This window comes from Dromaius novaehollandiae, chromosome 2, assembly GCF_036370855.1.
Source record: "Dromaius novaehollandiae isolate bDroNov1 chromosome 2, bDroNov1.hap1, whole genome shotgun sequence".
NCBI lineage: Eukaryota > Metazoa > Chordata > Aves > Casuariiformes > Dromaiidae > Dromaius > Dromaius novaehollandiae.
In genome coordinates, this window is record NC_088099.1 from 29,266,935 (window position 1) to 29,294,833 (window position 27,899).

Genomic DNA, 27,899 nt, shown 5'->3' on the forward strand with positions numbered 1-27,899 from the left:
AGATAATTCAGCTCCCTACAGTGTATCAGGAAATAAACTAAATAGAAAGTCCACTTTTTAACTTGACAGGCAAGCCTTTAGTTTTTGACAAAACACTCCGCACTTAATATTCTTATTACTGAGTCAGCATCTAAGATGAACAAGAAACCAGTGACACAAAGAAAAAGATCATCAGCAGAAGTTGAACTAGATCTAAAATTCAGATACTGTATTGAGATACAGCATTTACAAGACTTAAGGAAAAAAGCAAGCATTTATCTTCAGTTCCAAATAAAATTTTCAAATAAAGCTTAAAAATTTCATTGTAGTCTTACTCCTCCAAATGTTGGAATAGGAAAATAACTAATTTTTTCCTTATCTGTTCATTTGATTTTTAAAGTTACTTCCACTTCAATAATCTACAATTTTAATAAATCTGACACAGAATTTCTTTAAAAACTCTATGTATTAAATCTTTGCCTCTTCTTTCAAGCATTTTTAAAACAAAAGCATTGTTAAAATTATGCACTTTGCAAGACCATGTTCCATACTACTTCTTTTTAGCAACTTTTTAAACTGAAGGCAATCTGTTTTTTACCATAATCCATAGTTGCTTCAAAACATCCTTTCAGAGGTTCTAGGCTTCTTCACAAAGGACTTTCATGAAGAATCTCTTTAATTAATATTCATTTCAAGTACTTTTTGATTCAATTCATAAAAATCTGGTCTGACTAAAGTTTTTATTATTGTAACCAACTGACAAAATAATCTTGAAAAGGATACTGGAGAGCAATAAAATAATTCATATCCTATTGTTCCAAATTCCCTTTACTACTGCTTTTTTGGCATTCCTTTTCCTTTCTTGGCTTTTTTATCAAACTTAAAAGCCTATGCTACACACATTTGAACTGAAGAAGGTTGAATTTTGCCAGAGGTGAATGTTTTAATAACAGTAGTCTTGCAGAATGTTGAAGGTGGCAAATGCTGTATAGTTAACTCTCTTTTATTGCATCTTTTTTTTTGTCTTGAGTACCTGAAGCATCATACAGAGCTGACATAAAAACTGCCTAAGAGATTTTCTGTATTTCGTGCTTTGCTTATCTTTATTTTACCACTCACTGATTTTTTTCCTGTACTTAAGCATGCATGTGCAACCTGAGAAGGTCATAAGCAAAAGAAAGTTAACTGCTTCCCAGGCTGCCTGGTTTTTCCTTATTTATGGAGAGCTTTTGCTAAAAAGCCAGTGTTCTCTAACTTGAACAGTGGCATATTATTTCTATTTATAGATGGAGAAATCGAGGTAAAATAAAAAGAGAGATTTAGCCAAGTCACAAAATGGGTCAGCATCAGTTGGTTCAAATTCCAAGTATTCGGGCTCTTATTTTTCACTCTAACTATGCTTTTACATCCATAGCACTGTGTTTCTAGGAAGCAGTGACACAAAAAGCTTTATTTCTGTTCCCAGGTCTTACACTAGGAAGCAGGAAATGTGAACACCATCAGGCGCTAAGTCAGGTTGAAATGAATTTGAATACGGCACTTCATCTCTCAGAGATGACCTAAGCACAGAAAAGGACGGTTTATTGGATTAAGTCATTTATAGGAGTATGTACCATTTTGGTGACTGTATCACCAGTTTTAGTTTGAAAATACCATCTTCATACGCTGAATCATTTGTGATTTTTACAGGAATGATGATTTAGATTATTTGTACAGCATTGTTTTTGCATTGTTTTTGTAAGCGAATTTCTACAAATTCATGTCAGCACTATGTGAGCAGTCTTGCAAATTTTACGCTCACCATTTGTGTTGAAAGTATTACCACATTTGAAGCCCAAAACTCAACTTCAGCTATTTTTCCTAGCTGTAAGAGTCTAACTGCTGGGGTTATTTTTTTTACCTTAGTCCAGCATTTGCTGAGAAACTAATTCTATCTTGCCTGAAACACAAAGCTTACACAAACCACAAATCCCAAAATGAGCCTAACCCTCCCTTAACTCCACAGCAACTCTGAAGAGCTGTGGAAAAAAGCAGTAACACCGCCTCATTTCAGTGGATGAAACACCTAAAAATGTGAAATACGGCAACTATTTTTTTATTATTATTGTTTCTACCTCTCAGGTCTGGGTGGGGGGAGCTGGGTTTGAATTTTTTTCACCGTCTGGTATTTCTGGGGGCCTGTTCATTCAGCAGGAAGATGCCCAGCAGCGCAGGGCGTCGCCGGGCCCCGGCCCATCATGGCGCCCGCTGCCCTCGCAGCGAGGCTCCCAACGGATACGCCGAGGCGCCGCGGCCCGCCGGGGCTCCGGGCGGTTAACGCCCTGGCTGCTCGGCTCCCGCGGCACAGGCGACAGAGTTGCGGCCGGCGGCCCGGCGAGGGGGCGCCCCAGACTCTGGGAGGGGACGGGCACGGCGTGGAAGCGACGCCTCAAACGACACCTCCCCGCCGCGGCACCTCCCGCCCTGCGCCTGCGCAGGCGCCGCACGACGCTGTGCCGCGCCCCGCTGCGGGCGTCGTCGTCGTTGTCGAGGGACGGTTCGGCGGGACCGCGCGGGGCCGGGGCCGGGGCGCGCGCAGCGGGCGGGCGGGAGCGCTGCTGGTTTCTTCCCCTCCTCGTCGGTGCCGGCGCGGCCTTCCGTCCGCTGAGGCGCGGGGGGGCTCGGTGGTGCCTCTTCTGGGCCCCCCGCGATGCCGCAGCTCAGGTCAGGGAAGGCAATAGCCGCCACCAGGGCGGGGCTGGCGGCGAGGCCGGGCGGCGGCCCCGGCTCCCCGGGCGGCGGCGCAGCGGAGCAGCCGCGGGCGAAGCCGGGGGCCAAGCGCAGCCCCCGCCTGGCAGCGAGGAGGAAAGCCGAGCGGCCCTCGGCCCCCTGCTCGCTCCCTGCCTGGCTCCCCGGAGCCTCCCCCGAGCACTTTGCTCTGCTTGCGTCGGTGCAGGAAGAGCGAGGCGAGAGTAGTCAGAGGCTCCCAGGTAAAAAAAACAAGGGGAGACGGGGCGGGATGGCTGCTGGAAGCCCGAAAGATGTGGCAGGTGTCGGCTCTGTTGGGTCTGGGGAAGGTCAAGCAGCAGCGACGCCCGTGGAAGCGCGCTGGGGAAAGGCGATAAGCAGAGGGATAGGGCAGGGCCAGCAGCCATTTTTCACTGAAACCAGCTTGCAAAAGAAATTCCCAGGAGGGCTTGGGAGGAAAGTGCATAGCCCACAAAGACTAAACCCTTCCAGTTTTCAGGAGAGTTCAGGGAGCTCTGGAATAAAGGGCAAATACTCCTTTATGGAACTGAAGTTACAAATCCCATCCTCTGACAAGGAATGCGAGAGCACAGATAGGCAAAGTATTTGCTGTTTGCCAGAACCAGAGGCACTGCAACCCACAAAGGGGACGTGTAGTGCTGAAATGGAAGGTCATTGCTCTTTAATGATACCAAATCTGCAAATCCCAGAGCTTGAGGAGAGTTTGGGGACTCAGAGTGAGGGAAGCACCTTGGTGCAAGTAGGGAGGATGGAGAGCAAGGAATGGCATTCCTGCATACAGCCAAGAGTGCTGATGCTTGAGGAAAGCTCTGAAAGCCCCCCAAACAAAGGCAGAAATAGGTTTTTAGAAACTGAGCCCCAAGGAAAAGTAAAAAGAACTGACAAGGGAGAGAGATCCTCCTTATCTGAAGTGAAACCTCAGGAAAAAGTCGAGGCCCCAGGGAAGAGGGATGGGTGTCCTCTAACAGGATCAAAGGAGCCAGGGACTCCGCAGAAAAAGAAGAGATGCTTAAGCAGGAATGGCAGGGCATCTTTGGTGAAACGAAAGCTGCAAAATCCAAAAAAGACAGGTAGCTCTTCCTTAGTAGAGCTACATGCACAGCATCCAGCGTCCAAGAAAGGAACAGTGATTCTGAGCGAGAGGGATGGACACCCCTTGGCGCTTCCACAGCTACAGAGTCTAAGCAGCCAAGAACAACCAAGAAACCGAGGAAAGAGGCAAAAGCATGCCGTGATAGAACAGCAGCAGAGCTCGTACCCTCAGGAAGGAGCAGGTAGTCTGGGGGAAAGAGGTAAGCACCTGTGCTCCATCGCAGAAATACAGGTGCAGCATATGGGCTTCCAGAATACGGGGAGCTTAAGGGCAAGGGACTGGTGCTGGAGCAGGTTGCTGTGAGAAAGCACAAAGTCAAGGGAGAGAATTTTTCTATTGCATATAACAGGTGTCTGTGTGGGGAAACATAGCACAGGATAGAGTGGTCAGTCTCTTGTCTCAAAGTGGCGTGTGTAGGGCTGCTCACTTAGCCCAAGGAGCGTAGTGAAAAGAACTAGAGACTACTTTACTTAACCGTGGATACTAGTCTTGGAAGAAAAGAAGAGATGAGGCTTTTGTTGAAGAGAATGGAAACCTCTATAACTGGGAGGGGAAAAGAAGTGTTTAGTAGAGAAGAGAGGAGGCCATGTAGTTTGTTTTATTTTTATTTTTAATTTTCCTTGAGACTACTTAGAAATAGAAAAGGGAAGGGGAATCAGCAGCAACAGGCCCCTGAGCAAGAATTGAGTTTTTTCTCAAAGCAGTCAGTTCATGTACATGTAGAAGGTCAGACACAAGCAGGAAAAGAAGAGGCAGTAGTTTCAGCTAAGCTAAATAAATGAAAAATTAACCATCTTTTATTTTGTATATTACTGGATTGTTTTTTATGTATATCATGTTGTCTTGGGTTTTTGATCACCTTCATAGGCTACTATTCTTTATTTTCAGACCTTGTTGCTGCTTTTTAATTGCTATTCTCTGTAAAATCTTAAAAGCTGTAGAAGCAATGATTGTATTTCAGTGTATTAAGAGAGTATTTATCAAACTGACAATTTTGAAAGAGGCTTTTTTTAAAAAAAAAAAAGTGTACTCCTATTTTTCTAAAGACAATTGACCTAAAAGACATTCTTTTTGAGGAAGATATATCTTCCAAATGAGTTCATTCAAACAGCAGGTATTTGCTTTAGGTTGTTATTAATAAATACTTAATATCGATACCATATTCTGAAAAATTGAGATACTAAAACTGTGTATTACTTTGAAAACTGAGATCTTAAAATTTTACCAGTACATTTCTGAGTCCATTCTTCAGATGAAATTCTCAAATGTACAGTTGTTTTAGGTAATCGGCATTTGCTCTTAAATAAAAAATGTTTTATAAAAATGCAAATCCTGCAGTTTTTCTGAATCTTCTTGAACTGTCTGGTGCATTTGACTAGACTATATACCTGAAATAAGATCTATATTCTTCTAAACAAGCTTCATGTAACAGAGAACCTAATATGTAATCAAAAGGTTTTAACAAAAATGCGAAAGGCTGGTTGTGCAAACAGCATCTGCTTTTTCTTGCAAGACTTGCTCTAATTTGGTTTCCACCTATATTTTAAGGAACTTGGTACGTCTGATTTCCTTGTGACATCCTTCAGGTTCTGTTCTTTATCTGTGTGTTTTCGGAAGACAAGACATAAATTGGTTTTGTGAGTTTGCTTAACAGTGCTCACTTATTAGTAAAATGTAACAGTGATTGTTTTAACATTATACAGCATAATGGTTTTAGGTAATCTTGAATGTTCTTTGTCCTTCTTATAGAATACTGCAATATGTCTTGTCTTTTTCCCTTTAAGTGTTCTTTAATGAGACAGTTTCCTTTGTTTTTAACCAGCAAAGGAAAAGTGGAAAGACATTGAGCAAGACTCAGGTACACAGGCTGTGAAGGAGATCAACAGAGATTTGAATAGATCAGAAGATTCCAGTGAGAAGAAACCTTATTCCTCTGAATCTCCTGGAATTGCCACATTGGATGGGACTCAAAGCAAGAGATTTCTATGCCATTCTTTGGCAGAAAGGTCTGGTGTACAGTGTAAAAAAAGAAAAAACGGAATTGATCAAATCAAGTGTTTACAAAGCTTTAGTGTAAGTACAGCTGAAAAAGCAAAAAATATATCAGCAAAATATGAGGCTGAACAGTGTAGAAACACCCTAACCCATTGTAACTGCTTGCCATTTGTAACAGAAAAGAATCCAGTTGTGAGATTAGAGGCCTGCAGTTACATAAATACACTTGTGAAGTCTTCAGTTAACGGAGCTGCCAGCAGCTGTAAAATCAGTGGATTCTTCCATGTAGCCCAAGGTAAGAAGGAGTCTGTTTGTCCTGATGGTACTGTAGAACAGAGGGATATGAACTGCATCACTATTGGAATGCAAAATGAGAGATCACCCCTAAAAAGAGGTTTCTTGTTCAGTAAAGAAGAAAAACATCAAAATAGAGAAGGGTATTTTTCATGCCTTCAGAGTGAAAACAGTAAGTGTTCAAGGGAAAGAAAGTGGAATATTGGTAGACGGCCTAGAAAAAAGTTGCAGATCACTGAGAAGGCAGCAGTCCAGAATGTTCTCACAGACATGGCTAACAAATGCAGTGAGTGTGAGTTACAAACAGAAGACCCCATTGCCACGTCAGACTCCTTAGCAGTGTTTGGACTAAATAACAAGGAAGTGACCCTGTCAGCTTCATGTGATCATACATCAAATCTTAATATTGGAAAAAGTACTCACAAAGCACAAAATACATCAGTCAGCAGAAAGAACAGCGTCAAAATTCTTGCACTTGAAGATTGCTGTAAGGAGATGACAGAGCTCTCTGTAGTTGCAAAAGGAGAAAATTCAAACAGCATGGCACCACAAGATTATTCTGCTAACTCTGGCAGCCTGGGAGTGCTAACTCAGGTCTGTGATGTTTCTAATTGTCAGGAATGCGTGTCAGATGAAAATTTGAATAAAGCTAGTAAGAAATTGGAAAACTCTACCTGTCAAAGAACAATACCAATGACTGGTAAAAATGTTTGGCCTCTGGAGTCGTGTGCAAGGACTTCTGAATGGTTTCATAAAGATCACAGGTCCATCTCAAAAGGAGAAAAACTTTTAAGTTTTGGCTTTGAGGAATCCTCTGATAAAAGCAGTAGTGAAGCTATAGGAGACAATGCTCTAACTGGCAGTTTGAGGCAGTTGGATCTTCATATATCACCAGCAGAAATTAACAAACAATCTGCACATAAAATAATGGATCAGAATACTGAATGCCTGACTTCACTTGAAACTCCAGAATCCTCTTCCTTGGATATTTATGGGACTTTGAGAATAAGTAGCAATGAAAATCTGGAATCATCAGTTAGCACAGGTAAAAGTTCCATGGCTTTTAACATTGATGACGTACAAGAACCCAAAGCAACCTTGAATTCTACAACAAAACAAAAAGACAAAAGTAAAGGAGCTGCAACAAAGAGAAACCCCCCTATGACAGTCCAGAATGGTACATCTGCAGGTAACAATAGTAGAATAAACTTCAGCCATAAAGCATCAGTTGTGAAGCAAACACTTTCTGATTTAAAACTAATGAAAGTGTTGAACACTGGAAACCTGTCACATTTCAAAATTCCTTTACGCAAAAACAAACCTGAATCCAGGAAGTTGGAAACTGTTCTTTCATTTGAAAGAAAACCCTGTAGTCCACTAGAAGTTCTGGACAATGCTAGTGCTTCAAAAAGGCAGAAAAGAGACGAAGAGACTTTTTTGGTAAATTCTGAGCAGCAGCCTCTTTCTGTAGTGAATGATGTCTCATCTACAGCTTCCATGAAGAAAGAAGCTGGCCATATCCACAAGAAGGACTTTGAGCGTGATGTCACTGAAGACCTTTCAAATGAGTTATCCACACTCCCTGGATATGTTTCTTTCTATCCACATGCTGTTGTTGAGAGACAGCTGGAGTCATCTGCTTCTGACTCTTGGACTACTGAATATGTACCAAAGTCTAATCTTCCCGATCATTCTTGGAATGCAGTTGACCACCCTGTTACATTAGAAATAGATGATGATAGCAAATCAAGGGGGAATCTTTCACAGCACAGAAGTGAAAACTTTCCAGATGTTCTTGAAGCTTACAAAGAAGATATTCTTGTGATTGATGTGATCCAGGATGACCCTGACCTCTTTGGAACCAGTGATGATGAGGACCCTTCACTCACAGACTCTGAAAATTGTCCTGTGAAAAAATCCTGTAGTAGCATCTTCATTACAGAAGAAAAGCCAGAGTTTAAGCCTCAGGATCCCGTCATTTCAGAAAACAAAGATTCGGTAGATCATTTTAGGTATGCATATCATTCTTTAGGATGATAATACTCTTAAGTACTTTGATCTTGTATCAGTATACTTTGGTTGTAGTGATTAGGCTTCCTTACGAAATTTCACCAATTTCTGTGTTAGTTTTAAGTGTCAGAATTGGGTTGAGGTATGATAGTATTCTGAATGTAAATACAGTATTTTATGGTATTTTCATAAAAACTAGGATAAAATTCTGAATCAAAGGAAAACTTAGTCTAGAAAATTTGGTCTGGACTAAGTGAAGTGAAATATGAAAGTATAAACAAAGCTAATTATTAAGAGTAGTATTCTTAATAAATAACTTAATATTTTTAAATATCTTGCTTTAGCAGTGTCCACTTGAGGGTAGATTTTTAGTTGTAAAGTGGTATACTGCTTTGAAATATTTCTTGCTTTCTAATGGTAGCTTATTCTTTTGTTGGCTCTGTGTGAGTAAATGATTGTTTCTACAATTGCATTGTTTGCTCTTTCTTCTTCCCTCCTTTTATCCTATCCCCAGACATGTGAATAGTCTTCAGTTCTGTAATTTGGCTAACAGGTTATAGATGTTTATGCTTCTGAATCTTCATTCATGAAGTTTGTGTTGTAAATAATTCAGCATTCTTGTTTTTCTAGGTTTTGAGGAGGTGATAAAAGTCAGTGAAGGAGGAGGAAGAATTTAAAAGTACCACTAAGCTTTTACAAAAGAAGCAGTGGTCCTTTGTGGGATAGATTTACTTGTCAGCTCTGTAGTCTGTTTTCTCTAAATTCTGATCTTTGCATTTTATAAATGAGTTTTAAGATTAAATTCTTCATATTATAAGGAAAAGTATAAAACTTACAGAATTTTCTCTAAGGATCAATCTCATGAGACTTTTTTGTTTTTGTTTTGTTTTAATTTTCTTCTGTGCTTTTCCTGGCTGGCTTTATGCCAACTTTATTTTAAATAATTATTTTCAACATTGCACCATCTTCTAACTGTATGAATTTTATTTGACTCTCTGCTCTCTTTTTCCTTTCCCCTTCATTAAAATCATAAGCAAAAGAGGAAAGGAAGTATGTTATAGTAAACGTATTTCAGATTCAGATGGACACATTTTTCAACTGACTGCATTCAGACAGCTGTTGCACAGAATGAAAGACCAGAACTCCTGAGCCTTTTCCTACCATGACTGATAGACAAATGTAAAGTTTGCTGTTTATATAATACCAACGGAAAAATTTGGCGGGGCTTTTAAGTAGTTTGTAAGGAGGGTACATACTCCCTTTAGTTAGCAATGAGATTGAGTTAAACTAACATTGTCAAAGCATTAGATACATGAATACTGAGCTCATTTAGCTTCTTATCTCATGCATATACGATTTTGCTCCATTGCAATATTAATTTGGAATGCCACTTCCACCTATCAGCATAGAACAGTGAGTCAAATTGTAGTACAGTTAGCCATCTCAAACTTATATAAATTCTAGTATATATGCTTATCTTTCGTAATGTTTGGTTGGAACACTAGATCTTCTCGTGTAGAACAGCAGTACAAATACTTAATGGCCACAGACGTGGTTGTTGCTGAACATTTTCTTTAGCTGTGTCAATACATAGTTTTTGTTATGATTTCCCTTCAGACTAATAGGAACAGCAGATGATGATAGAAAGAATCTATATACAGGTTGCCTGGATCTTTGCTAAAACTCTGTGTTAGTACATGTATGCCTGTGGACAGGCTTTGGTATGTTAATTTTGATGTGCTGATATTTTATGCTGGCATTGGCACAGAACAGTGAGATCTAAACTTCTGCTAGCAGCAAGTTATTGTGAAAGTGCATAGCTTGGTCGTTAAAAGCTTTTAAAATGTGTGCCATGTCATCGATGATTTAATTGTGGTTAAATTCAAATTGTAAAGAAAACCATTGGTGCATTAATGTGTATTCTTCCAGCCTCAAATTCTGTGATTGAGGAGCTTGTCAAAATGACCGTTGGTATGATGAACTAACACTTCTCATTCAAGTTTTGTTGTGAAAGCCAAATCACTGGTACTATATGAAGGATATAACAGGTTGGTTTAATAACTGCACGTGTTCAGTGGCAACTGTTAGCAGTGTGGATCCCTCCCGTCCAATTCCGCCCCTCCCATCCCCCCCCCCCCTTGAATCTAAATACCAAGACATTTTTATCCATTGATGCTTTTCATCTTTGGCTGTTTGTGATCTTAAGTCAGAGGGCTTTTTAAGTTCTGAAAATTCAAGGATAATAATTTTCAGGTGCTGAATTTCAGACAGTGAGAGTGCATCTCCTTGTAAAGTAGAACACATTGGTCACAGCAGTGATTAAGGTCCATAGTCAAATAAATCTCTTTTTAACTAACAAGGCACCTTACAACCAAATGAAGAGGCACCTAACCTTGTTAGATGTCTTTCTTTTCAGCTGATGTCTGTGAGCAAGTAGGTGTTTAGCTCCTATCTGTGACCCACTAAGATTCAGGAAAAGCTGTGTGTGTGCGTGTGTGTCCCCTGAGTGGTTTGATTCAATTAGCACACTCTGACCTCTAGGTTATGTAGGACTGGCTTTTCCTCTCATGGTCACATTTTAAGAGAAGAGTGAGCGCTGCTCACTTCCAGTCATTAGTTGCCTGTTATCAGGAAAGGATTCTGGCCCTGCACCCTGAATGGGCAGTGAAAGTTCTTTACAAGGACTTAAAATTGTTTCCATAAATATTTCACGCTACACAATTAATAGAATTTGGTAAAGATTTGGGAGTGGTTTTTGATGTGAACATGAAGTCCCTCTCTGTCTCTTGACGGTTGTGTACTTTCACTTTTAAGCAGTGTTTCTGAAGGTGACAGCTTTCTGGATCTGTTTGTGCTGCAACTTTACAGAAAAAGTCAATTGTTGTAGGCAAAATGACTCAATTTTTGTATTTCATTTAAAATGTATGGTCATGTGAATGGGCAGTAGGGAGAGAGGAAATCAGTCTACAGAAAGCCTGCCTCTACTAAAAAGCTCTCTCTTCTCTGCAAACTTTCTTTAACTTGGCATGAAACTCTGTTTCTTAATATTTCTTGCAGCTCTACATAGATATCTGTACCTGAATGTGTGTATAGCTTAGAATTACACTTACTGGGAAACTTTTTGCTCTCCACTGAATTGCCACAATTTATCATTGTTCCATTTTAATAGGCAGCTTACTGCCATTACAGTTAGTCTAATTCACCAGGCACGGGCTTCCAAAGTCTGTAGTGATGCCACATACATACCACTCCCAGACACACACACACAGACGCATATATATGTATATATTTTACCTTTTGAGCTTTTCTAAGGAGAAGCACAAGATTTTTTCCAAACTATCTTAAAAATGGGTGAATTAAGAATCTTATTTATAAATGTTTTTGTTCCTGTCTTTGGGATTCATTACTATGAATTGTATTGAACACAAAATTATTATAAATCACATCTTTAGAATGTGGCAAATTGGCTCTTTAGCACAGTATTTCCATAATTTGTTATATAGTGAAGATTCTCTTCCAGTATTTTAGGCAAAGGTGAAATGAGACGATAAGCTAGTACTAGAAATTTCTGAGTTTGAAATGCCCTGTCTTTACTTAATATATTTAAATGTAGATCTATGGAGATGGACATGGGATAGCCAAAAGCGAGAGATTTAAAAACAGTCCAATGAGGATAGTGTGTTTTAAGTAAGGATTCTGTCCATAGCTAAAAATATTTATTACTGAGAACTTTAATTGTGTGCAACTGTTCAGATTATTTTGCTTTTGTGCTAGAAATTTAAAATATAACTTTTTTTCAAAACAGGGACAGTATGGTACAAGAATCTGGAATGCTGAATGATGCTGAAAATTCCTGTCATTTGATGCTAAAACGTAAGAGTTTTTTAATGGACATTTTTGAATGTGTGCTCAGGAGAAGAAGGTAACAAGGGTGTTCAATAGCAAAACCTAGAATTTACACTTTCCGAATAAAATGAGAACCTGTCAGTTCAGTAATACCTTTTTATCATGATGAGGATTTATTTCCAAAATGTATATAAAACGAATGCCTTTTGAAATGGTACAAACTTGATTTTTACAGAGAATATCCACTGTTCTGTGGTACTTGTCTATTGGTAGTCTTTTTTCTTTCTTCTTTTTTCTTTCTTCCCCTCTCTGACATCTGCCTGACACTACAGGCAAGAAACAGCTTCCTGTATTAGTTGATGAGACAATAGGAGGATACTGAGTACTGTCGTACTGCTTTGGAGTCTGACTCATGATCTCACTTGGTTGTTCTCTTCATCATCAGACAGAATTTTATAATAGCTTTTTTTCTAGGTTATATTTTTGTTGTTTGCAGATGCCATCCCTGTTCTTCAGATAAACTATTTCTTTTTAAGGACACTTTTTTTTTTAAATAGGATACTTGGACATATTTCCTTTTCTTCATGTTTTAAGCAGAACTCTCCAACTAGGCAGTATCTGAACATGATCTGTTTTGTTTTCTGCAGCTTGCATACAGACCTACTATGTAAAGTACATCTGATGTGGAAGTTTCTCTTAGATAGACTGGAGGTACAGAATTTTGCCTGTGAACAGAAGCTTATTATTGACCTACTGGAGGAGAGACAGAGTGCAGAGACTGGTTTTGAAGGTTCTTGGTCCTTCTGGTGTCAGTTGTCAAGTGGCTGTTAATCTAGCAGTGTGCTCTTATGTTCAGTTCTGCTGCAGGCTTGAGAGGTGTCTGTGATGGGCAGTACCTCTTCTGGGTTTTTTTTCATTTTAATGTGTTACTCTCCTGCAGAAAGAACGAGTGCTATGGACAGATAGAGCCTCCTGAAGAAAAGGGAGAGACTGAATTTTCCCTTCATAATAGTGAGTGTGTTGGGGGGGGAGAGGTTTTTTAAAACTTCAGTGAGTAGAAGACAAAATAAAAGGTAGTGAGGGTTTAAGAGCTCCTGAAGAAGTTGAAACAGGGAGACTGTTGAGGAAGAATAGGGAGCTAGGCGTTTTAGGATGTAAAGAGACAGGGCCAGAGGGGCCCATGTTGTGGTGTCTGCAGTACAGAGATGTTTGAAACCAAACCTGGAAGCAAGAGCACTGGGAAGCCTCATGATGTTTTGCTTATACTGCCTTTTACTTCTGTTTTGTACTGTTTAATGGCATCTTCATTTTCTTAACTAGTGTGTCATTGTATTTCATATTCTAATAAAATCTTGCAGCTGGTAAGTCTATGGATATTTTTGCAGTGTTTACAATAAGGAAAAAGGTTTAGGCAAGTTGTGCTTCCCAGGTCTGAATAACTTGGGAACCAGTCACACTCTGAAGCTACTGATCTGTGCTTGATGTATGCCTTTTAGAAAACAGAAATGGCCTGTATAGAACAAATGAAGGATGACTATTCTTGGCAATTACTGAGGATTTATGTATGTATTTAGAAATACATGATACTGCTTTGGTGCCTTGTATTGCATAGTGAGGTCATTGCTTCTTGTCTCAGTGGCTTCACAGAGTGTAAAAAGGGCAACAAATGCTGCAATTAAGGTTGAGCATTTTGGATGACATCAACCCTCTTCATCTTTCAAGTAGAAATATTGTATACATAGCCTTTATGCAGATATGACTTCTGCTGATGAAGATGCAGAGACTAACTAAGATAAAAGCTTTTCCAATAATAATCTGATTCTTTCCTCCAGTCTCTAGACAACACAGTGCAGTCAAAATTCGTTCATACGATCCAGTGAAGTAGTGGATTTCTCTTCTATGCAAAGTTCTTCATTTTAGTATGTAAAGAGCTTCTTCAGAATGCTGTAGTCAGGTGTTTTGTTCGTTTCCTGTGGCATCTCCAAAAGGACACCGAGTTCTCATTGATTTTGCTGTATTATGGGAATTTGGAGTTTCTCAGTTGTCTTTATGTAGTTTTGAGTTACATCATGTCACTGCGCTTAGCTAATCTCCTTCTCCAACAAAGTCTAAGTCTTTATTTGCATAGCAAATTACCATGCATGTCTTTGGCTGTGCTTGAATAATAAAACTTAACTGAATTTATTCTTAAAATACTGAATTCAATATTGTGTAAATAAACCTGTTGTACTGTTCTACAGGGACAGTTACAGAACATGCAGCATGGGTAAATTTTTAATTGTAGATTCAATGTAATACTTACTTTGAAATGGTTCATGCTTTAAAGGTGAAATAATTTTACATAAAAATTTCACATTTAGGAAGTCCTTGGAGATCTTAAATGTCATTACTCTTAAGTCTTTGAAATAGCTAGGAAATAAAAACTTTGTCTTGTAGTATGGAAAATGCATAAAGTAATATTTTTATAAATTTTCAGCTCATGAAATTAAAACCCGCAATTTGTCGAGTGGAAGTAGTCCTTTGGGATGTGTTGCCGAGGACTCTTTTGAAGATGGGCAACTGAGTGAACTGGATGAACTTTTAAAGGGTCCTGAGTTGGATGAAGAGGTACTGAGAAGTCATGCCTTCTGTCACTGAATAATTTAGGAAATGATAGTCCATGTAATTGGATAACTTTAATTGCTAATGCTGTTTCATCAATGAAATTTTTAATTTCCTGTACTAAAGAGAGCACTGCTTTCATAGTTGCACAGATTACTCTGTGCTGTTGACAGGGTGAGAGCCTTGTTTGACAGAACTTGTGATTTTCTGATCTGTCACTCATAATTGATCTTCAGATTTGAACTCAAGCAATGTATTGTCATATCAGTTATTATAGTAATTCTGTATTAACAATTGTATGAAAAGTACTGTTCCAGTAGATATCCAAGAGCACTTCTGTGCATCTGTAACATTTTTACATAACATAATTTTGAAAAGTTGGTGTTAAGTGCTTCTCACCCCACAGTCTCAGAAGGGTGGGGGGGTACTGGAAAGATGGGAGAGCTGCACAGCCGGCACGGCAGAGGAGGAACGTTCTGAGGCTGATAACTTGGGCAGAAGTGTCACAGCACAAACATGCTGGCTTCCTGGCAGTTCAGAGAGAACATTAAGCTATTTTCATGCTCAGTGACATTCTCTGACCTTTCTATTTTCCCCTCTCCTCCTTCCCCTAGATAATTTAAGTCTAGGAATTTTAAGACTTGCTGAAATATTTTGCTGCTTCATTCTTTGATCATGTATGGGAGTTTGCATCTCACTACTAGTCAGACATGAGTGCTGACAGCGTTTACTGTTTTTTCGCTCCCTCACGAGTGGATAATGGATTTAACTGGTTAAGCTAAACTGTAAAATTCACATGGCTAAAAATTGGTAAGCGTGCGGAGTAAGTAACTGGATAATAAGGAATCAGTTTCCTTGCTAGAATCATTATTTAAAAGCAGACTAGAAACATTCCTACAGCGAATGAAATTAGGGCTCCTAACATCTGATTCAGAAAGTAAACAGGACAGTTTTGTCCCCTGACCTCACAATAGAAAGAATAAAGGAGTCCAGCAGTGGGCTAGAGGAAGGTTAATAGCATGGGAGGCATTGATAGTAGCTCTATACAGTATGGATTGGTTACTGGAGGAGTAGTACTTGTTGCAAAAACTGTAATTGTTGCCAGGCCACTCCCAGATGGGCTGCTTCATAATGTTCTGGCTTTATAAAATCGGTGTCTTGACGTATTTGCTTTTCTGTGCTGTCTTGAACAACAGTAGATATCTACTGCTGCTGTCACCTAACTTAATTCCACAAACTTGCACCACAACATACATGTTGCAATCCTAAACCTACCCCCACATGTGGATGAAAAACTAACTGTGCAGACTTGGGGAGGGAGTAGAAGGGCAGAACACTTCTTACAAGTATTCTAACAGTCTAATGGGGTTTTTTGTTTGTTTTTTAATGGCTTTTCAGTCTTCCAGTGCTGTGAAAAGGAGAGAAGCTAATAATGGAGAAAATCCTTAATGTATGGGGGAACTGATGAAATGAAATTTGAAAATCTGAGGAGAGCATATCCTTCTCTAATTCTTTGGCTATCATAAATTTGTGATACAATATGAAGTTAAGCAACTTATTTCGTGAATAGTGGAAAAAACAAAGCCAGAATTCCATGAGTTTGCTCTATATCAGTCCCTTCAGATTCTCCCCCATCCCCAAATATCTTAGGTGCTCTTTCCTCTGCATTTTGGAGGACTTTTTTGTGTATTCTCTGATGTGCAGCTGAGTAAGAGCCTCAGATTTCTCCTCTATACAGCTTTAAATTTCCAATGAACTTTGTAGGAATGTCATTTGTGGAATTTCTACACATCCATCAGCTACAGCTAAAATTAGATAGTGGACCTCAAAATTATGGGGAGGAAAGAGAAGTGAGGAACACTCATTCAATCATGTCATCCTTCTTCCCATTAGAAATGACTGTGTTAAAGATCACAATTTGTAAAATTAATATGCCAATTAAAAAGATTGTGTAAGAATAACCCTACAGTCCAAAGAATGTTTTTATAGTCAAGAGTATATTATCAGACTTTTCAACAAAAGGCTTCTAGTTTTAAGTCTGTAGTGTAAAACGTAGCAGGCTTGTTAGTGCTGTGCTGTGTATTATGCAATCTGAAAGTATATTTTAAATATCCTTGCAGGTCAGGTTTGCAGATGGGATGGCTGGTATTAAACAAGAAAAGACAGGTGAAGCTGGAAAAAGGTATGTGTACTTTGTACTTTGAGTAACCTGCGATGTTCCCCAGTCACTGTACAAGCTAAAGGTGATGTTTGTATAGAAACGCCATCAGGCTTTGAATTCTGTTTTTCTATTATACTGCAACAAGGTGTGAAAGAAAATAAATATGTGAAATATGTCATTATGCTAAGTACAAAAAGGAAAATATAGTTATAGCCTGATGCATTAATAGAAGATATTTTGTCCTCCTCTCTGGTGACTAAATACATCCACTTTATGCCAGTGTCTTACCTGTTCTGGCATCTCAAAAGGAGTATAGTGTTTAAGTTATATTTCCAGCCACAATAGCACTTACCAGAACTCTTAAAAAAAATTCAGTAGCCCTTAATGAAACTTTAAGCTTTCTTTGCTGCCTCTTGGGACTTTCCTAAAATTGATGGAAGGACTGAAAGACTCTCATTCAAATTCCCTCTAACAGATCTTTGAACAGCAGTAGGAAAAGCTTAAAAATGCTTAAAAATGTGACATGGAGTTAAACATATGCGTAACTGTTCTGCTAACTTCAGGCTGTGCTTACACTGTTTGTTGTGTGTGTGACTTGAACTGTGAGAGTAAATTACCTCCCTCTGGTATCAAGCCCCAGAAAGAGGCAGAGTAAGACTTTGTAGAAAAAATATACTTAACTGATGGAATAGTTAAGTGATTAGAAAAGAAGCAGACTAACAGACATTCCAGAGTCATTTTCACAGTAATTAAAAGACTTCAGCTTGCACAGAGGAGGGCCTTGCTTTTTTTCCAGCACCAGTCACATTTATGTGACAGAATTCAAATCTAACAGACATCCATTAAGTAGAGAATATTGCATCTGTTCATTAACCAGGCAGAAGCTCCAGGCTCCTCCTGGTAAAATATCCATATGAATTTACTTTAGTAGCATAAATAGCTCTATGCTGTGGCATAGGTAGATTATGCTAGATAAAAATGTATATGCAAGTGATACCACTTTACTTATCTTTTCCCTAACACAGCATCAGAGCAAACATTCACTTCCTTAGCTGAAGCATAGCAATCTCCATGGTTATAGAAGAAGCATTTGTCCATCATTTGGAATCAAACTATTTTCTCTAGTTTATTCAAAAATATTACCATCACAAAGTTTCTTCTAGAAAAAACTGTTCCTATTTAGCAAACTCTGCTTCTAGTGATGATGTTCCTTAGAAGTTGATTGTGTAGCTGTATAGTTTACAGTCTTTGGCAAAATAGTGTGTAGTTTGCCCTGTAGATGAAAAAGAGAGCTGAGGTTGTTATCCTGAAGGTAAGCTGCTATGAAAATCCTGTTACATTGTAAGCTGAAAATTTTGGGTAGCTAGATCCACAAATTTGTTCCTGTGGAGGCTAATATACCAGCTAGATTAAAAATAAAAAAGGATATTGAAGGGATTTGGGCTTATTATTAGATGAAATTTATTCTTCTCTGCAGTGGCATTTTTTGCTTCAAACTATATTAAAAACAGCTCCCAATTTAGGAAGGACTTGAATTATCCTGGCTAGGGAAAGTATTAAGTAAGTATAGTTTACAAGCTAGAACCTTTCCCTCTTGGGGAATAGCAAGTCCGTTTCTCTCTCTAAACACCAAGCAGGCTGAAACGTCCTTTGTGCTGAATTTGGGTACTTAATTGATGGGGGAAAAGAGATCTCATAAATGGGGAATTTTTTTTCTGTGGCTTTAATTACAAATAAGAAAGATACCATTTAAGTATTTTGCTAGCAATGTTTGTATCTTATTTTGGAAAACATCACATTTCAGTAACTTAATCGTCTGTAACATCTATATTTGGGAATAGTTAAAGGCAGAACAGTTTTTAATTGAGGTTTCCTTCAAAATCTTCTAAATCTTCTGGCGAGTATAATAGGTTATTAGAAAAGAAAACAGTTGGCTCCTCAAGTGTAATTTCAAAAGCTTTGTGGATTTCTTTGGCAGAGATTACATAGCAGTTTATTGAAAAGGAGGTGCTTCAAAGACAGCAGAAATCATCTCAACCTTCCTCTCAGTGGAGTGAAAAAAATTAAGTGGTTCATGGGTGCCTTTTCTACTTATTTATTGAATTTGATATAGTTACACTTTAGGACAAAATAATCCCAGCTGATCATAATCCGGTGTGACTAGGCTATGAGAGAAATGAAAGTAAAGTTGTTGGGATTGCTAGCCATTTAAATTTACAGAGAATGTTTAAGTGTTACTTTAACTGTTGGAGAAATTCTCATCTTTTATATACTTAATCTCATGTTTTAGGTATTTAGTATATGAGGGAAGCAACCGTTTAATTTGATTAAACAAATGTGTGTGTGTTTCTTTTAACACTCAGCAGTGACTGTAAATTTAAAGATCTTTTGAACTGCAAACTTCAATCAGGATTGACACTGCCTGCCCTGAAAGTGAATGTCCCCAGTGAATGCACAGTGCTGAAACCCTGGACAAATGGTTCGTATCCTGTATTAGTAAACCCTCCAGAGTTTTTTTACTAGTGTTTTATTTCCCTATAAAATCTTAAAGGATTTCTTCAGTTTCTGAAGACATTGGCTGGAGTTTATTTTTGTTTGTTTGTATAGAAGCAAAAAAGGAAGCTAACATAAGGTAAAGTTAGTTTTTGTTTTGTTTTAGCAGGTTTCCATCTGCTGATGTCAAATGGCAGTCATTTTATCTTGGTATTTGTGGTTCTCAGATACTTCAACAGTACAGTACTGCCCATATTCTTAGTATTTTGACATGCTGTATTTGAGCCACATTATGGGCAAGTAACTTTTTAAATCAGAGAATGTAACTAGGGTTTTGTTTTCTGTCAGCAAAGCTTCATGAAGTGATCTGCCTGCCTTGCCAAAGTTCAGAGCTTTCTTGTTTATGCCAGCTCAAATGTTTGTGAGGCATTCACTAAACTGGATCAAGGAAGTGATCTAGATTTAATAAGCAGTGCTTTGTTTCAACTTGGTGTGTTTCATAAGTGGGGCAGGTAACTCTTTAAGTGTCTCTGCCACCAGAGAAATCATAATGTAATAGAACTGTGTTCAAAGTTTTCTGATTTCTGCTGTTTTTCTTTGCACATGACAGCTCTGATACTCAGCCTTATGTGAATGCATAGCTTTATTTGGCATGCGAGATAGAGAAGTACAGGACTTGATTACTCACAGATAGGTATTGCATTCTTTTTCTGTGCCACAGCTGTTTTGGGAATTCATGTTTTTAGAATGATTGGTTAATGTGGAAGCTTATAAATGAGTGTTTTCTAGATTAAGATCAGTGTCATAGATCCTTGCTTAGTTTCAGATTAGACTACTATTCTGAGCATGCTGGCTAATTTTTATCATCATGTCGGTTAACAATGGTTTTAGGAAGAGCAACAAACAAAGGCTATAAAAAGCAACTATTAAATATGGGAGGAATATGCCTCTCTAGACTACACTGGTTTGAAATTGCTTGTCTTTGGCCTGAAAAGTGTATATCCTTTCTGGAGAGTTTTTCTAAACTTTTCTTAGGATCAATGGAAACAGTCACCAAAGCAGGAACTTTTGTATTAAGAGAAAGTAAAATAGAGCCTGTTCTTTTCCAGAGCTGTGTAGACAGGATGGGTTGTGTCACTGTAGTGCCTGCTGCCCTATGACTTTGGCATACAGTGGGAGGGGAGAGTGCAGACTGCTGAAAGGACGTGACCAGAAGCTCTAGGCCGTGGGGATAACAGGAAGTGGCCAGAGCAAAGACTAGAGCTCCACAAGATCTTGCTAGCGTTTTTCTGCCTGTGGTGGATGATTGTTTTCCTCAGTATTTTTTCCTGTCTCTAGATTTAACCCACTCTAAATTTACCAAATTCCCCACCACCATCACTGCCCAAAAACATGCAGCTATGCCACTAGCTACCATTAACATATTTAATTATTCTGCTTTGTATTTCTCCTTCCCATCCTGTGATGGTCATATCTGTTTAGAAAGCTCTATGGAATAAGAACTATATAGTAGTATAAGTGTCTAGCAGAACAGGATGTTCTTGGATGTTCTTTATTAGCTATAGTTTGTCAGAAAATGCTAGGCACCCTGCCTTTTGAATAGCCAGTTCTCTCCAGGTACCAGATGGGCACCCCAGAAAACAAGGTATTCAGAAGCTCTTATTTCTCTTTAAAACTGGATTTGAAAAATTGAACTCATAACATCCATTAGCATTACTAATTCTTCAGCAAAAAAGGAATCTCTGGTATCAAGAATAATTAAACTTCTAAAACTAAGTTTTTGTTTAAAAGCCAGTAACTTAGACTGGGCTTGAGCTAGATGCCACACTGCCTAAAGGCTATGGATTATGAAAGCTTCTTTTTGATTCTGGAAAAAAAAGTTTAAATTCATTCTTAGTGATTTGGGAATACAAAGATTACTGATAAAGTGTCGTTTTTTTCCCTTTCGAAATTAAAACTCTGGTTATTTTCATTCCATTTATTTCCTCATCTCTATAAATCAGAAAAGAGACTTTGGATAAAGTTGTAAATTTTTTAATTTAAATATTTACTATTAAGCACTTACTCCTGAAGTTTGTTTAAAGATTCAATTTAAGGATAATTAAGAAATTGTGACTTAAATTACTGAGTTTAGATTGTATTAGTCAAATTTTCATTAATCATTGCCCTGAATTGTATTTGGTATGATTTATTTTATTACATGATCCATTTTTTGCCTTTATCCTTATTCTTAGATTTCAGATTTTCAGGAAGAAGTTCTCTACTGCCATTGCAAAATTACGGTGATTCTGAGCCATGGAAGATAGACAAAAACATAAAAGTGAGTTGCTAAATCCTGAATGATTTCTGACGCTACGGCACTAATTTTTTTTTTTTTTTGGATATTCAAACAGTTCTCCATGTGTCTATTCAGAAATTACCAGCCTGTGTAGGCTTACTTCTAAGAACAAAATCAATGATGAGGGGAGAGCTATTCAGTGTGGAAATTGGTTGGTTTCTATTTTCAGCTTAAACAAAATGAAATAAGGCTTTTTGATTTATTGTTTTTGTAGAACTGAAAAGCAGAGAAGGTTTCATATGTTCAGGAGAGATGCATGATTATACTGGGCACTGAGAAGGGTAAAGGAAATTAAGCCAAAACATTCTCAGACTGTTATCCAGAGCCATATAGCGGTTTGTCACCTTTATTCCTCCTGTCTATTCTTTGACAGTCTTATGTAGCTCTTCTTATGTTGTCCTGTCTCATGTGGTCTTCAAGACAGATTTTCGTTGTGTTGGGCAATAAACAGGCATGTAATGAGGGATTAATCCTGGTCTGGTTTGAAATGTTGCAGATATAGTATAGAGGTAAGGGTTGTTCCAAAGGTTTGATTGTAGATCACTTTGCATATTTGCTTTTTATTTATAACACCTATGTATTTTGAATTTCTTTAAAAAAAAAAAAAAAAAAGTATGCTTTGGGATTTTTTCCTGTGGGACTTTTTTGTGTTTTGTTATATTTTGCTTTTTTAGGCTTCCCATTCAATCCCTCAGCTCCTGGAGATGATTGAATTGCCTCGTAAATATTGCAGACTTTATTTCATGACTTTGCGTGGCTGTGAAAGAGCAAAATGTTGGTTTTGGCATGTTCCTGAACAAGGGGATGAAAAGGTAAAGAGATCTATTGAAGAAAGGAAAAATTGTAAGTGAGAACACATTTTTTTAAAACACAAAACAGAATCTTCTGTATTTATTTATGTATTGAGACTGAGTTAATTTCAGAGATTGATGGATCAGAAAACCTCCCAGAAAGTTTTCCTATCAAGGTCTTTTTACAGTTCTTTAAAACTCTTATCCTAGGAAGACAGTAGAATTTTGAACTTACAGAGTTTTTAAGAGAGCAAATATCAGCAAAAGGGCAAGAATTAGGTTATAGAGTAATAGATTTGGGAGACTGAGACATTTCCATCCCAAGCATCAGAGACCTCTGAGCAAACTCAGGCTTTGTGTGTATTCTTAAAGTCAAGAGCGATTTACAATATATTACTTACTGCAAGTTTTGTGTAATAAGAGCTTTTCTATTCAAAGGTGCTCTAATGTCCTATTATGCTGGCTATTCTCATCATATTTGCATGCAACTCTGCATCGTCTGTCATTATGCAATCTCCTGATCAGGTTTCTTTGACAATTCATCACACAGTGCATTTTAACTCATTGAAATACAAGTGAGGCAGTAGAGTTATTTGGCCCCAATAAAATTAAGGTATGTAAAAGGTGTGAACACAAACCTCTGAAGGTAATTCATTTAAAATTGAGATGGTACCCATGGTTAACCAGAGTTCTTTATGAAAAGCATTCTTACTACTTTGTAAGGTATTTCAGGCAGCTGAAAGCATGGAACCATCAAAACTTTAATGTCTGCAAAGATATGATTGTCGCTGAAGGACATGTCAGTGAACTGTTTTGTAAAAGGAAGACTTTGAACAGGCATCAGACTTGTATATTTTTAAGAGGCCATCTAAACAGAAATGCCCTAGCAGCATCTGTTTAACGTCTCTGCATAATATGGTAGGTGATGCGTGTAGAGGGACTAATCTCAAAAAGGAAAAGTACATCTCACTGCTGTGCAAACGGATGAGCCTGCTCTATTTGTGGCGAAGTTTATAACTTTCTCATGATTCTGTTACCGAAAGCATATTTTAGACACTTTTGCTAGAACAGACCACTGAAAGAATATCATCTTGAAATTTTTGCTAAAGTAACGTGTCTACAGCAGAAGCTAGTATTAACTGAAAGAAATGTGCTGTTTGCATTGGTGATGCCAAGTCCATGACCATTAAAAAGAGTGTTTTCAACACTTGATTCTGAAACATTGCCTTAAGTGTTTTGTAGTCTTACTCTTTTACAGCTCCCAAGCTGTTGCTGCTGAAAAGTTGCTTGAAGTATGTCAGATTCTGAATTAAGCAGCAAATGTCAGATATATCAGAAGTTAACCATAAAATGCTTATCTAGAAACCAAAAACACCTCTTTTCATCAACAACTTCGCTGCATACTAGTGGTTACACATTCTCAGCTTTAATAGAGGTTTTCGTAAGGAAGTTTGTTTCCCCCATGTGACAATTCTGAGTCATGGTCTTCATTTTGTGACCTTTTTTCTTTTATCATTGCAATTGACAACTGCTCTAGTGACTCCGGAAGTCTGATGAGTGACTGCTTACAACAGTTTCCAAATCAGCTACAAAATTACTTTTCCAGTGATGGGCAAAGTAGATGCATTTTCAAATCATTTAACAAAGAAATTAAGGGTCTGTAATACTTCCAAGAGCAGCACAAGGCAAGCTAATTGTCTTGTCATGTAATAAGATTTTGGAATTGTCTGTCTGAAACTGAGACGTAGGTGGTTACATAAGTCACTTAAAAGCAAGCAGTACCCAAACTTGGCCTTATCAGGTCTTATGAAGTTTATTTCTTAGCTATTATCTTATGGTATTAGTTATGATTTTATCATTAGTGTCAATAAGTAAGAAATTACAGAATCACAAAGCAGAAAATAACTTACTTTGGTATATTACTAGCTGAAACTGATAGAGCCAAATATTTTAAAAGACAATTAGCACCTAAATGAGCTCATCCATCTCCCTGATATCTTAAATGTACTTTGTCAGAATTTTAAAAATAAATCACTATAATTTGGTTTTCTTTTTCTTAATGTTTCTCTTTTCCTTTTTATGTTTTGGAAAACAGCTGAATTTTTTCTAATTCTTTGCAACTCTTTTGAAATCTTATATAACTTAGCTTAAAAACTAATATAATTTCTTGAGAACTAATTCTCTAATCCACTGTAGGAGAGTATGCTTTCACATCAGCTGAAGGTGAAGAACTAAATCTCTGTCTAAAACTATTAAAAGGCCATTCCCTCTGATTTTTCTTGTGATGCAGCACTCCAGCACGCTTACTTATCTGCCCACAGAGCCTAGCCTGACACTATTTTGGGTTTGGTTTTGTTTGTTTATTTTTTAAAACTGTCCGTTTAAAACTGATAATAGGCCAAGTACCTCATGGTGGCACCAAAGTACATAAATGGAAGATACATAAAGCAGCAACAAAGAAGTCATCTAGTCAAATTATGAGGAAATTAATCTCTTTAGGAACTGTTGTGCAGACTGGTAATCCACTTGCTCAGTAGTATTTTTTCAATGATGATCATTACCAGAATTTTTGGAGAGGAATGTCTTTCCCCATAATGGAAATTTCTTCCTTTTTCTTAAGTAACTGGTGGATGCTTTATAGCCTAAGCTACTAGGATTTAATACTCTTCACAGTTGTGGTTAATCATACAACACAACAGTGATTTAATTTATGAAAACATCGTACACTTTGGAAATCGGCATACACTTGGGCTTAGCAAGTTCTACGAGCTACCAGTTTTATTTATTTCAAAAAAAGTTGTCTTTAATTTCACTCAATGGCATCACTTTTGTATTAGGCACTAGTAAACAAAGCTGTTAAGACTGTGTTTTAAATAATTCCCCAAAGAGAAAGGAATGTTGTTAACTAGGTATAGACATCTGTTATCTTTCCAAGAATGGCTGTCTTTCACAGTGTTTACAGCTGTGTTCATCCTGTCCATTCAGCAATTATAGGAAATAAGGCTGGAAAATCTTGATCACTTAATATTAAAAAGGCTATATTAAACTGAAAAATTACTGATTCAGGTATCTGAAGTCTGAAGGATTTTGGAGAATCTTTAAGTGTAGAATAATGGTATGCTGCTTCTGAGATTTTCAAATGACTGGACTGTTAGTGTCTCTCTAGCTTTAACAACTTCAGTGGCTGTAAGCATTTGCAGAAAGCTGTTAACTGGAGTTGCTGTCTTTAAAAATAAAATTTTAAAAAAAAAAGTTTAAGTTGTCCAGATACCTAGAGGGGTCTCACTGCAGTTTAAAATTTTGTTAATAAGTTTACAGTCAAAAATATTATTCTTTTAAAATGGCAAAATGGTAAGTCAGGAGTACTGTTTTGGCCTGATCTACTCAGCAGTATTGTCGTCAGTTAAGGTTAAAATTATTATACAGGAATGCAAAACTAGTTGATTAGAAAAAATAGTTACTAATATGTAGAAGTATTTCCTCTTCATGTATCAGTAGTGTGTTGTTTTGCACTACAGGTATATTCATTACTAACACTTAGTGGAGGGAAAAATTATCATTTTTGGAGGAAAAAAGGCACCCAGCACACTTCTTTCTAACCTCATTCTTTGAAGTGGTATGGACTTCTTTCTTAAATTTTATTCCCCTTCATTTTATAAAAAGGATTAAACATTTGCCTGTAGGTACAGTAGATGCATATCACTTCCTGATGAGATAACTTAAATTTGACAGTTGAGATCTTTAGTGTAAATCATCTTCTAGTCCTTCTGACGTGACTGGTCAGATGTGACCAGTGAAAAAAAATCTGTTTTGAGAGTGTAACAAATACATGAAGATAAAATCATTGACATTTAGAGGCCTCAACTCAAACCATACTCCAGAAGGAGGATGCAGCTCTCCAGGTCTCAGGCTGTAGAGTATGCCTGCAACTTCTCACTGAAGCTTGGGCAGGGGGAGAGGCTGTCCTTGTCTGCAGGCCAGGTACAGGTGTGCATTGGTTGAGGACTTGCGTCAGCAAGTAAAGGAGCGGTGGGAGGAAGTCAATAGACGGTACAACAATGTCAGAAATGACAAAGAGATTGATCAGATCCTCTTGAGACCCTGTAGACACGAGACTGAACCCCTAACTATACCAAGGGAGGTGCAGCCAGAGTCTGTGCTTATCAGGTGGGGAAATGGAGGTTTCCATGATGGCAAAGGCTGAAAGCTTGTGACTTTGAGGAGCAGGAAGACAGCTCCTGCTCCACGTGCAGATCTTCAACTGCAGAACAGGTTCAGTGCCCTGGGAACTCCCTGGGAAGTCCCCCTTTGATCTCATGGAGTAAAGAGCTGTAGGGTGGGGTTTTCCCCTTATTAAACATCAGAGTCCGTTCTGAAAGAATTCGTAAATTTTGGTGCTTTTTCTTATAAAATTCAGCACCTTGTTGTCTTGCTGTGGTAAAACTGTGTTATACCAGATAGTCAGTTGCTTTATAAAATACATACCCATTTTGTTACCATTTTCATTAAATTGTCATGTTAAATGATTTGTGGAATCAACTGGTTAGGTTCACAGAGCAGCATGTTCTTTGCTACCCTTTGAAAGTGGGAAAATTGTCACTTTATTAACACGAAGGCAATATTGAGCTCTTTTGCTGATGAATTAACCTAATTGAGTCTTCTCTGGCATTAAATGTTGTCATTAAATTTCTGTGCCAATCTCTTGCAAAGTGTTCACCAATGAAAAAATAAGTATTAGCTTTTTTTTCCAAAGTAGTTCAGTACTGCTTTTTTTTTTTTTTTTTTTTTTTTTTTTTTTTGATTGGCTGCTTTCTGACAGTTAATGTCTGTTTTGGAGTAATGCCACACAGGAAACATTATCTTCACATTCATTGTGTTTTTGCTTACTAGAAGATTCTTTCCTGTCACAGTTCAGAGGCAGGCTTGGGCAAAGTTTCCCACTGCTAGTTTATTTTTTAATTATTATACATGTACCTTCATCCTAAATCTATTATGATTAACTCAGAATTTAGAGACTCACATTTTTACATGGTCCGTAGATTCAATTACACCTTTTATAAATTGAAACAATTAAATCCGCTTGAGCCTACTAGAAGCTGGAAATGAAGCATGCAATTAGGTTCTTTTATGCATGCAATGTAACTTGTCCCAAATTTTTCTACAACTGGATTTTCCAAGCAATTTCACTAATACTTGGAACAGTCGTAGCTCCAGATGCAATCTTGGCTTTTTGGGGAGTCGGTCCAAAGAAGGAGGAAAATAGATTCCAAAAGAAAGCAAATTAATTTACATAGTGTAAGCATGTGCTAAAGTTTGTTTTGGAAATGCCCTCAGCCACCTGGGACTGTAGATTTGGATTAAATGAGTTCACCCATAGCCAGAGAACACCACATTTATATTAGTGATCAAAGATTCTACATGATTTTCTGAAAGGGATGTCTTAGACCATTGTTCAGTGGCACTATGGTGCTGTTTAAAAACAAACACAGTTTTTATTTATAATCAGCATACGCAGATGTAGAATTGTCGTCTTGTTTGACTTGGTGATCT

At 37.9% G+C, this 27,899-nt stretch overlaps 1 protein-coding gene across 1 annotated transcript in view; it reads left to right on the plus strand.

The window, feature by feature from the left end:
* Window positions 1-2,977: 2,977 nt before the first annotated feature.
* Window positions 2,978-27,899, plus strand: part of TOPAZ1 (testis and ovary specific TOPAZ 1) — a 42,689-nt gene continuing 17,767 nt past the window's right edge. The window contains exons 1-8 of the mRNA XM_064505456.1: window positions 2,978-4,019; window positions 5,643-8,121; window positions 11,931-11,992; window positions 14,442-14,572; window positions 16,687-16,748; window positions 19,094-19,206; window positions 21,455-21,540; window positions 22,233-22,370. Of these exons, the coding sequence (XP_064361526.1) occupies window positions 2,978-4,019; window positions 5,643-8,121; window positions 11,931-11,992; window positions 14,442-14,572; window positions 16,687-16,748; window positions 19,094-19,206; window positions 21,455-21,540; window positions 22,233-22,370 (4,113 nt within the window). The remainder of the gene's footprint in view (window positions 4,020-5,642; window positions 8,122-11,930; window positions 11,993-14,441; window positions 14,573-16,686; window positions 16,749-19,093; window positions 19,207-21,454; window positions 21,541-22,232; window positions 22,371-27,899) is intronic.